Source organism: Spodoptera frugiperda, chromosome 29 (assembly GCF_023101765.2).
Source record: "Spodoptera frugiperda isolate SF20-4 chromosome 29, AGI-APGP_CSIRO_Sfru_2.0, whole genome shotgun sequence".
NCBI lineage: Eukaryota > Metazoa > Arthropoda > Insecta > Lepidoptera > Noctuidae > Spodoptera > Spodoptera frugiperda.
This window is the reverse complement of record NC_064240.1, coordinates 6,995,045-7,007,070: the sequence shown is the minus strand read 5'-3', so window position 1 is coordinate 7,007,070 and position 12,026 is coordinate 6,995,045. Positions and strand designations below refer to the sequence as shown.

The 12,026-nt window shown below is 32.7% G+C and overlaps 1 protein-coding gene across 2 annotated transcripts in view; it reads left to right on the top strand.

Moving 5' to 3' along the window:
• Positions 1-3,997: 3,997 nt before the first annotated feature.
• The window catches only part of LOC118268633 (forkhead box protein O), a 97,899-nt gene continuing 89,870 nt past the window's right edge, over positions 3,998-12,026 (top strand). Inside the window, exons 1-2 of one of the 2 annotated variants that reach the window (XM_035583191.2) lie at positions 3,998-5,107; positions 9,482-9,690. In XM_035583191.2, the coding sequence (XP_035439084.2) occupies positions 4,882-5,107; positions 9,482-9,690 (435 nt within the window). In that variant the 5' untranslated portion in view covers positions 3,998-4,881. The remainder of the gene's footprint in view (positions 5,108-9,481; positions 9,691-12,026) is intronic. The other variant, XM_035583192.2, reaches the window with a different exon arrangement.

Genomic DNA, 12,026 nt, shown 5'->3' with positions numbered 1-12,026 from the left:
GAAGTTGCCAAATGTTCTCAGAGAAAAACAACACGCATTAAATACTTGTCTCGTACGATTACAAATATTATTTTTAGCCTACGATGTCTCACGTCATGTCTGCTTACGGGATTTCCTATCTAATAACTTTTTATGGTTTTACACTGACACATAATTGACATTTTAGAACTCCTATTGTACCATAATTAAATTGATTTTGATATTTATAAAGGACTTTTGAAAAAACAAGCCGAGAAAAACCCAACGATATTTTGAATCGAGAATCGGAATTAAAGATTGGTATATTGATCGAGGTAAAATATAATAACCTCCCAAGTTAACCAGGAAGTCGAGATTAACGAACAAATTAAGTTAAAACGGCAATAGCAAATACTGGAACATTTCACATTACTAAAATGGCCACCAATAAATAAAAACTACTTGGTCAAAAGGCTATGAATCATAGCTCGCGAGGGATATAAGTGATGAAGTGTAGGAAATATCATGTGCTTTCCTATTTCCTCCCCAGTAGGGGGAATAGTGTAAGGGAAGTGGACATCATAAGCGACACTGATTGGTTAAGCCTCATTGAACACAACACATGAATAAGTTTAGCCTTTATGTTTTCTTCTGTGTTTTAGTATTTCTTTGTAGTGTTTTAAATTTTTAAAGGCTAGTCAAGATTTTACTGTGTATTACTTCATGAATTTTATTTTCTGAAGGATTAAGTGAATGTGTATCTACGTGTGAAACATAATACTAATTTTCCGCCTATTAGGTATTAAACGCTCCACGTAATAGGAGACGAAGCCTATTGCCATATACTGGGAACTGTTCTAGAGTCCCTTTTTGCAACTTAGGATTTTCGATAATTTAAGATATTCAATGTAACTACTAAGGACGTCTAGCTCGGCAATTACATTCAAAACCATTCGAACTAATATTTTTGACATTATTTCGACACGAAAAATAGTTACTGTACTGTTATCTTTATCTCATTTCGTCCTAATTGGAAAGTACAATTATCTATCTAATAAGCTGAATTTTCTGAATCACTGGCTCATTATCATCCTAACCAAAATATTCCAGCCTTTATTTAATGGGTATCACGAAACTATTCCGCAGAGGTTTTTCTTAGAGAACCTCAACATGTGCACCCAGTTAATCTTCCATAATGACCATTTCAACTATTTAATTGTAGTCGGTAAAACTTCTTCCCCAAATAAATTAACGACCTCACATTTAGAGGGTTGTCTGATCAGAAAACTATGGCTACGGTGTTTAACATACCTAGAATTACTATTTACACTTTTACCTATATACAGCATGAAAGTTATGTCGTTTTCGTCACGCACAACTTGCCATAAGGAGAACTTTCAATATATAAATTAAAACTAAAAATTAAAGATGTTGTTTTTTAAGTGTATAAGACACTAAATGTAATTTTGTAGCACTATTGCATTGCACGAGCTTCGCCGAGGGCTACCTCGTCGAAAATTACAAAGCGTGATGTTTTGATAATGTACTATGAGTATTTATGACCATTCGAAGTTTGTTTTTTACAATGGTTCAATGATAATATTTTCTTTTAAACATTTTATTTCTTTGTATACTATGGTATTACCGAGACAAACCATTAGACTTAATAATAAGTACAAGGAAATTTAATTCAACGTCAAATGGTTGTGACGCTGGAAGAAGTACTTGTAGCCAATCTAATATAATTAAAAAATTAATGTCAATAATTCAGTTCCTAGAAACAGGAAAACATCGTTGAAAAATATTTACAATAAATGACGTATATAATTTTTCAAATAGTATAAATGATGTTATTTTTCAACAAAATAAATTCTGTATAATAAACATCGCTGCATAATATATTTTTCACTATAATGCCTTTGTGAAAAAACTATATAATATAATTGAAAATAGCCAAAAAAAACTTAACTTAGTAGTTCCTGTAAATACGTACAATAAAAACTATTATATAATGCATTAAAAATATGCAAACACAGATAAACGTCAAAAGTTTTAGTCTCCTGCATTAATAATTCCGTTTGAAATAACTGTACCTCACCTTGGAATTAAATAAATAAATTTATTATTATTTATTTCGCAATTTCGACCTCAGACACTGCAGTATCATTTGAGGTAGGACTTAATTTGCAAACACATTAATGCTGTTCCTTGTGAATAAATAAATAAGTAAATAAGCTTTTTTTATACAGGTGTGTGAATGATTACTATCAAATTATTTAACATACAATCAACAAATTATTTAACATATTTTAGACCTTCACATCGGTAAGGCTAGGCTAGACACATTATTATAATATTATCTCAAAAAGTAGCTTAACATTAATGCTAATTTAAAATATGACTGCATTTGGCCGTTTGACGTCAACATGGCTATAATTTACGTTATTATTTTTATTTTTCAATATTGGCTAGTCTACAGATTATTCACACGGCATAGAAAAATATGTACTAATATGCACTAAAATTATTAGAAACTAATCATGGTACAGATTGTCATTAAAATGGTTTTGCGAAATTCAATCGTTCAAGGCTACGCCAATTTTGGGGTTGTGGCTACGTGCTACGAGTTCGTAGCAACTGGTACAAAAATTGTTATATGCCAATAAAATTCAATTCTAAACCTTAATATGTTTTGCTGTACGAAAATAATTAAATTAATATGTAATATTTGTGTTACTGTATTTTCATAAATTGTACTTGTTAAGTTTTACGAGAAATAATTGCTACGGCCGCGTAGCACCATGGCATGTCTTATACAAATAAACACTAACTTTAAATATTTATTTGTTCAGATACAATAATTGAATATGTTACATTTTGGTTCTTAAACAGTTGTGTATTTGAAAAACAGTTACTTAATATTATTATATTGTATCAAAACGCTATATTAGATCTACGCCCGTACTACGACCGCATAGTCAACCAAACACAAGTTTTGTGTATTTAATTTTTGATACAAGTTTTGAGTATATATTTATTTTTTATTATTATTCTGAATATAAAGTAAATTTTAATAAACTGGTGGCCATTCGATATACCTTATCTAAATTATATCAAAAAACTTAACTTGCTGCTACGAAAGCGTAGCTTGTAAATTAACGAAGTGATTTGTATTCAAAATTATTTTGTTTAATTTTTTTTTGGTTATATGTAAATAATTTTGGCTTAGAATCTTTTTTTCGATAAAATTTGATTTTATTAAACTTTTCTGAATCTTTCTATTTCATTCTGGTTATTATGGAAAATTTGCAACAATGCTCTAAAAAAATTGTTAATATCAATTTCAATTCTAGATATTTAATAATTTAGTAAATAATTTGATGTTCCGGATATTTCCGTGACACTCAGAGAGAGGTTTATACTTTTGTATAATGACGTAACATTTATTGAAAGAAGCTTGTACATAATAATATAACTGCAATTAATTAGCACGCAATTGTTATTTTAATCTTTCTGGCTCTTAGTCAGTGAGTTTCTGGAATAATAGGTACTTTTTACCTACTAGCAAGCTGACGGACGGACGAAAGCTTTACATAGAAAATGTTTACAATGAATAACAATTATTATATGTAATATTGTAATTGAACTTATGACTCACACTCTCAATGGAAATTTTCAAGATTCTTTGAACTAATACTAGTTAAGTCAGCACAAACTTAATACTTTTAGCAGCGTAACATGATATATGATATATGTAGATGCTTACTCGGATTAATACGCTAACTACATACTTAGGCACATACTAATTAATTCCCATCATGGCGGTCGTACGCGTGTAAATAATTGTATGTAAACATCGAAGCATGCAGCGGCTGCTTGATAGTGTTCTAAACAAGTTTCCCGCTATAATTTAACTTTGAAGAATTAAGTGAACTAGGGAGAATGCTGTTGAATTAGTATTTTGGCTGGACTGACACTGAAAAAAGTTTGATAAGTGTTTGAAAGTTTTGTGAAGATGCGTGCAGGACAGTGTAGTGGCGAGTGCGGCTGAGATGGCGGGCGCGCGCGGTCATACGACGCCACTTCTCTCTATCAGAGCCCTCCGCCGCCCTCCTCTCCGCGGCCAGCGCGGCGCCCGCTGAGCGGAATTTGCACAAGCGGCGCGCCTCGCGACGCGGTTCAGTGTACGTGCGACCGCTCGCGGCCGAGGACGAATTGCCGCGTCACGCGCACTGCTCTGCTTATTACGCAGTTAAAACTATCGCTGACCGCGTGGACTGTCGTGAAACTACTTTTAGTGACTTTTAACTTGTTCTATGCCCCAAATAACCACATAACAAGTGTATACTCCCCCTATGGACCCAGTGATAACACTTATCAGTGTGGAAAAGTTACAAAGTGTGTACCGAACTTGGAAGAACATACGAATTTACGAATTCTTGGGACTTTTGACACTGTTGATGACCTAGGAGGATAGTTTACCCATAGTTGGCCGATTCGAGCCACGTTACAAGGTTATCGCGTCTCTAGCCCGCCAGTGATGAATTGGAAAATCGGCGCGTAGTCGCTCACGTGGTGTGCGCCCCGCCCCCGCCTCGCCCGCGCTTATATTTAGCGAAAATCGCCTCTCGGGAGCGGCCCGACGGCCGACGCTCTTTGCGCACATCGCTGTTTATGAACGTTAGCGAGACGCCACATGTTATTGGCTTCGAATAACAAAACCGATAAGCAAAAGACAGATAACCTCTCCGGATCGCGATCTGTATCCGAAACTTCTGGAAATAGAAAGAAATCGGAAAAATATTTAAAAAGAGAGCGCTCTGAGATGCTAACGGCCGGTATCGGCACGCGCCGGTGAGCGCTCATTCCGACACACCTACCAAAAAATTCCACTACTATAGTTTTCGAGAAAAAGTGTGCAACATGTCTCTTCAGGGGAGCGGTGGTTACCAGAGCCCGTGGTCATCACAGGGTGGGCACTCGGAGTTGGACAACACTGATTTGGAACCTTTGCGCGAACTAACAGAGGTCGGTTTTGAGCCGCAGACGCGCGCGCGATCCAACACGTGGCCGCTACCAAGGCCAGACAACTACGTCGATCCGGCTGACGACACTGGCTCCAAGAAGAACTCCAATCAGAATCTGAGTGGTAAATACTATTTGTCCAACCAAGCGATAGTAGTAAGGTCGCAGTCGCGATACGCGCTGCTATTTAGGTCGACCACCGACTATGTAGGTAGTCCGAATACACTTCTCGTGTAAAATTCCAATAAAAACACAAATAGTTCTATGTATGACGATAATATGATGAACGAAAAACACATTGTTTGTTTACCTGTGTAGTTACGAACGTAGGCACTCTCACACGTAGATAATGAATCGGTCGGTACACCTACCTGTGACACGCCACGAATTTTGTACACTTCGTCACATATAGCTGTGTGTGTATACAAATAAGCAGCAAAAACAATGATATCGAAATTGTTTGCACTGCATATATTCAACAAATGATAGCATAAATAAATGAAATTCAATAGGCCTACGACGTAGCCACGTAGTGTCAACGTGATACGTAAATTCTCGATCTTGTCTACATAATGTTTAGGTAAAGTTTTATTTTTCTGGGGGCGTACATCCTACTACAAGTTTGTTGTTTATAACTTCTTAGACTATTATCTCCATATTTATTTATCCTAAAATAATTTAATAATATTATGTTTTGGGAAAAAACGCGTTATCATATGATTATCGAAATATTCCAGTAAATAGTATGTGACCTTTTTGTTGTTTACATTACGATCATACATTGTAAGTACATATTAACTTATCTGCTTATAAGATCTAAGTGCGTATATTGCATTATATTTCATAGAAATCTTATTCATGTGTGCAAAATATTTACATGAACTCGTGAAAGTCTATAAACTGTAACATTAAACGAAGGTCTAAGGAAAATAAATAACAATACTACATACCAAAATAATGAATAATTAGAAAACGACACTGTATTACACATGCATCTATGTATATGCATTCCTACAAACCACCGAATAACCACATTTTATTAAGCGTATTTAATAAGCGTATTTTAATATAATAGTATAAGAATACCAACCATAAGAAATATCTTAGTAAAAAATAACACTGCATCATATATAACTAATACTAACTATACCTATTCATTACCAGTTGATTCAAATCCTAAATACCAAACCGTGTTCAAAAGTACCGCGGGATCGACTATTACACTAAAGGATTTTTGCTTTATAATTTATCAATATATTGTTGTTTGTTTATATTTTGTAAGTATATAAAAAGTAATTAGAGAAAAAATGTGAGTGATCATAATCCATTATTTTTATATGTTTTATTAATATAAAAATAATGAAAATCTACCTATAACCGTATGTTACTCGCATATCTCCCACTAAAACTGAAAATTTTACATCATGAAATTCTGTGCCATGTTGTTATTTAATATTTATTTAAAAATAAAAATAGTATTAGGTATATTATAATTTCTAAAATCGTACATAAATGTGTAATTAATAAATAAAACGGTAAAACCCCATCATACATCTATCAAAAATCCAATACGCATAATATAATAAGGAAAAATAGTAATTACATTGAATACTTCTACGTGGGTACATTATATCCCTAATGCTGACGTCATAAGCGCATAAAATACAGTAAAATAATAATTAAACAAATGTATGACAGATAATAACATGCCTACTGAAATATAGATAATTATAAAAAACCAATATTTTCAAAAACTGCCTATGAAACACACAATTTTACTATGTAATGTAAGTGATATTAGAAAACCCCTATGAATAATATGTAACAAAAATGTAATTCAATAAACTGAATCAGAATTACTGTGACTAATAAATAAATAATTAAGTACTTATATAAACGTAAATATAATAATAATAACAAATAAAAAACTAAAGCATTTGCAATAAATTTATAATAACTTTATGACAAACTCTAGTTATAAAACTGCTGTTACATGACATTTCATAATAATAATTGTATTATGCTACGGCATTATTAATACAAATACGCGTCAAAACGACTCAGGCGCAGGTAAAGAGCTATTTCATTTCGTGAAATAATTCTTTATTGCTGAAATTGAATAAGAAACTCCAGGGTGTTTTTTATTATTTTGAGAATATTTTCTATTTACCAAATCCTCTATCTGATTTGAGCGGTTTTTATCAAATAGAACTTAAAAGTAATGTCATAAGGTTCATATTTACGTAAATTATGTTGTGACTCCTAGAGCAATACATCGTAATAAATTTGTTTTACTTGTTTATTACATATTGCAGTGCACTTACACTCTACACGTGTTAAAACATTGCTTGCATACTTAGTGCTAATCATATTTATTATTTTGATTTAGCACTGACAAGATATTCACATTTCAATGACATACAGTCCACTCTTTTCATAGTTTATTTTTGTTATTAAAAAGAAAATAATAATTGATCACACAGAATTAAATTACATGCCCTATACAAAATTATTAAGTAGCGTATTCAATAATATCTAAATATGACTATGTATTAAGTAAATAAAAAAAATCGCTTAAAGTGACTCAATATAATATTGTAATTATAAAACCTTATTAAGTCGTAATTACTCACAGTTTTACAATATAATTTCCTAACATGTTAACCGGAAAACCGAAAAACTAAGTCGCATGCGTAGCGCACGCATAAATGTTAATTTTATCGTAACAAATTAATGGCCTACCTAATGGAATGGTATAAACACTAAATAGAATTTTAAACACTTATAATCTTACGTGCATAGGCATTTTATTTAAATATTTTTTTTGTATTTAAAATTTATTTAAATTAATTGATATTGACTATCTCTAATTGTAATTCCACTACTTTTAGTTCTTTAAATTTTCTTAACGTCTGAAATTGTAGTTTTTGCCCAACAATGCAACATACATATCATAGGAAGTAAATGGTACGCCATATAACTCAATTCTGGGATAATTCTATACATTTTACTTCATCTACATTCACCAATAACTAAATTTTATTACACACACAATTGCACATGTACATGACCGTTGACGTTATTCGTAATATATCCCATATATAAATTGATATTAACCCCGGTACATACTAAACATGTCCATGCATTCGCCAGATGTATATCATAAACCTTTTGTCACCCATCTCTTTAATATGAGTCATTTTTAACAGTTACAATGTATTATTTTATTACTTACATGTTATTAAGAAAATTAGTTTTTTTGTTTTTCGCAAAACCAAATAGTTGTGCGTAACTGGATTCAATTGCGTAGCCACATATTGATAACGCGGTGACGTAGAACTAAAGTAGCTATTGCTCCTAGTGGTCAGGAATTACCTACAATAACAAAAATAATAAGAAGAAGGGATACTTGGAACTAATCCTTATTATTCTTTTAACTGTTTTTTACGTCATTGTTTGTACATTGTATGCTTTTCAATTGTCGTCCCTATTAAGTAAGTAATTAATACAAATATGCTAATAGGTATTCATGTGGTTTACCCTGTCTAAGTCAACCCACAATACTTTAGGTTCATAACTGGACTTTGATTCTCTCTCTGCGGTAGTCTATTTGGTGATAAATAATACGTTTTGACGTAATCTCGGGATGTCACTGGTGGTCATTGCATTATTAGAATAACAAAAACAGTTTAGAGAAAGGAGATAATCATTGTTTATTTGTGGCTTACGTAACACGTCACTATTTGTCATTAATCTAAGACAGAAACAATAAAAACACTTGAATAGTTCATATATAATATTTATATAATAGTCATATATTATATTGTTATATTTTTTAAGAGCATTTAATTTGGCGCTCAATATGTTAACGGGATTATTTTATTTGAATTGAAGAATTGCTATTAAATTTGAATGCAAGTGATATGGCATTTAAATACCTTTATGATGAATATTGATATATAAAAGTATTTTTGAAATTTATTGAATAAGAAGTACACTAAAACGCTTTAAGAAGAAATAAACAAAATATAGAAAATCCTAATTTTGTCTCTTAGTTACTAAAATCACAATGAAGCATTGAACTAAATATAGTTACGTTACTTTGCATTTTTAAAGCAATCACGTATGTACTTGATAATCTAACTTTTATTGACAGTCACATCGTGGCCATCATACTCATATATCTAAACAAAAATTGATTATTTTATGATCGATCGTTCACGTAGATATCGTGATACCTACTAGACATTTCAGATAGAAGATTTAATATGACTTGAACGTATTGCAAGAACCTAATGTTCTTTTTTCCAAAGTAAGAATACGTTGTAATCTTAGGTTCATAATTCATACACGTAGGTACTGTATAATACAGAAGATGAGAAATAGAATGAATCCGTTAAGAAAAGTTCAAATGTCCACCTTATCATTTTAGTTCAGTTTCTATATTTTTTAATAAAACTTCCAGTTAAAAATGTTCTAATATACCTTTTTCTACCAGGTGCTCCACCACTGCCAGCTGTTGGAACCAAGAAGAATTCATCCCGCCGTAATGCTTGGGGCAACCTCTCATACGCTGATCTCATCACCCGAGCCATCACCTCCGCACAGGACAACAGACTCACGTTGTCTCAAATATATGAGTGGATGGTTCAAAATGTGCCATATTTTAAGGATAAGGGAGATAGCAACTCGTCGGCTGGATGGAAGGTAGGATTTTGATTTGTTTTATCTATATTTTGACACCCTAAAATATAGCTAGTCTTTGGCTAGTAAAATCAGGAGAATTGAATTTGTGTGTATCTTCAAGTCCATCGTTTCAACGGTGTGAGAGTAAAAAAGACAGTAAAGTAATAGATCGGAAGATAGGGACGGATAAAAAAGAAAAATGTAAACTTTTAATTTTAAATATGTTAAAATTATCTAATATAGGGTCATACTTGAACTAAGTGACATATTAAATGGATAACATTGATATACAATTATAATAATATCATACTAAAAATATAAATTGCCAATTATCTTTATTGACTTTTCAGTTTGAATTTCACTGATTGTTGGTTATTCTATTGCGGTTAGGCCACTATTTGACGAGCATAATTATTTGGTTTAATAACAGTTGTTAATTTAACAGCACTGTGCAAAATGCTACGTTTGATTAATTTAAATTGTACTATATTTTATTGTAGTGATACTAAAACGTCCGAAGTTTTATGGTAACCACAAAACAATTTAGAGAGACAAGTTAGCATCATTTACTAAAAGATGCTGTTAATATTTCCAAAACATAAAACCCAAACGTGAAAACATTGTTTACAAAATGTTCAACGATATTCTACGTATTGCACAGAAAGTAATTTAGAAAATATTCTAAGGGCATTCCTAAATATGAATCATTCTGGCGTCTGTCCATCAGGTTGGCTCTTTGATACGAGAAGGTGGCATCATGCCATTTGGTGTGTTGTATCGTGGTGTCTTATCTGGGCGCCTACATTGTGAGAGACAAATGAGCCTTATATATTTAACGAAATATCATAATCATCCTACGTCACCACACCTTACCGGCGATGATATGATAAAAGTACGTTTAAACGGCTTTGATTATTTTTTGAAAGACTTGTAACATTCAATGTGCAGTACATTCCTCGAAGTCTTTTTTGGGCTACTAGCTGACATTGAATACGGTGGGCGTTAACGCACACTCGCGCGTAAACGTTAACATTATAGTTTAGAGGCGTCCGTGTTGGCGACTTAACGCTAAACTGTTTGAACTCACGCCACGAATTGCGTTTTCCGCGTTCTCTATTGCCAATTTAATTGAAACAAATGTTGCATTGAGATTGCTGTTTTTAATTACAAGGAAGGAATTTTAATCTCCCAGTATTGCCCTCTATGAATTTTAGTAATGTTCGTAAATAATGAAAAGCGAGTACCCTTTGGTTACTGTTTAATCTTGATTCAAACAATATTAATGAAGTTATATTATAATACCTTTAAGTAATTTAAGATTAGATGAGTAAATAGAGCAAACATGTTTTTTATTGATACATTAGTATGGCACCTGGCCTCGTTTCGTCTTCCTAAACAAATAAAACTACACTAAACTCACCATAATCACATTCATTTAAAAGTTGGCATTGACTAATATAGAGTAATTTTTCTTTCACAAAAATTAAGGCATGTTACAAAGTAGCCTTCGTGTCTTCATAAATATTTCTAAAGCGTTACGCATTTTTTGTGGAACTGCGCAGTGGCACACGTTATCCCAATCGGCTGTGACACGACCGATAAATGATAATAAAAACATTATATCACGCCCGATTTACAATCTTACTACGATGCTACCTCAAAACTTCCTATACATTGCTGTTATGCAATGCCCACTTTTATAAACATGCAGAACAAACACATCGATGGACAACATTCAACGCGTATAATCGTAGTATTGTTTATCTCGCGGTCACATGACGTTGACACGCCCTCGCTACGATGTTGAATAAAAAATATAAGACATGGAAGTATTCTGTCTCATTCGTAGAATGTTTTATATCTGTTACACGTACTTATTTTAATATTCGATTGAATCTATTCGCTTATCGAAGATTAGCGTAGAATACCACGAACTCGATGACCTTCGCCAGCGTACCCATGGCATTGATTAATGTTTACGCATACAATGCTCATTCAAGCTGCATGCGTCTTGGGCAATTATAACAATTGGAGTAGAGGCAATAAGGCCGAAAATTGAACGACTATTGCCCGTGTCATTGTAAGCTTAGTTAATTAGCAAACTGTTGAAGTCGTGCGTCACATTCTTAAATGACACGACACTGATGTAAAATAAAAGAGACGGATGGTATGACACCTTTTGAGGTGAATGAATCGTCAGTCATGTACACGTGGTTACTAATAACAATCATATTGTTAATTATGTACTTTAAAAATTGTTATAAAATTGTGTGAACTAAGAAAATTCCTGAAAGAAAATATCTTGTCAAGTCACTAGTCACTCACGTAGCGTTACTTCAATTTGAAAGCGGTTTTCG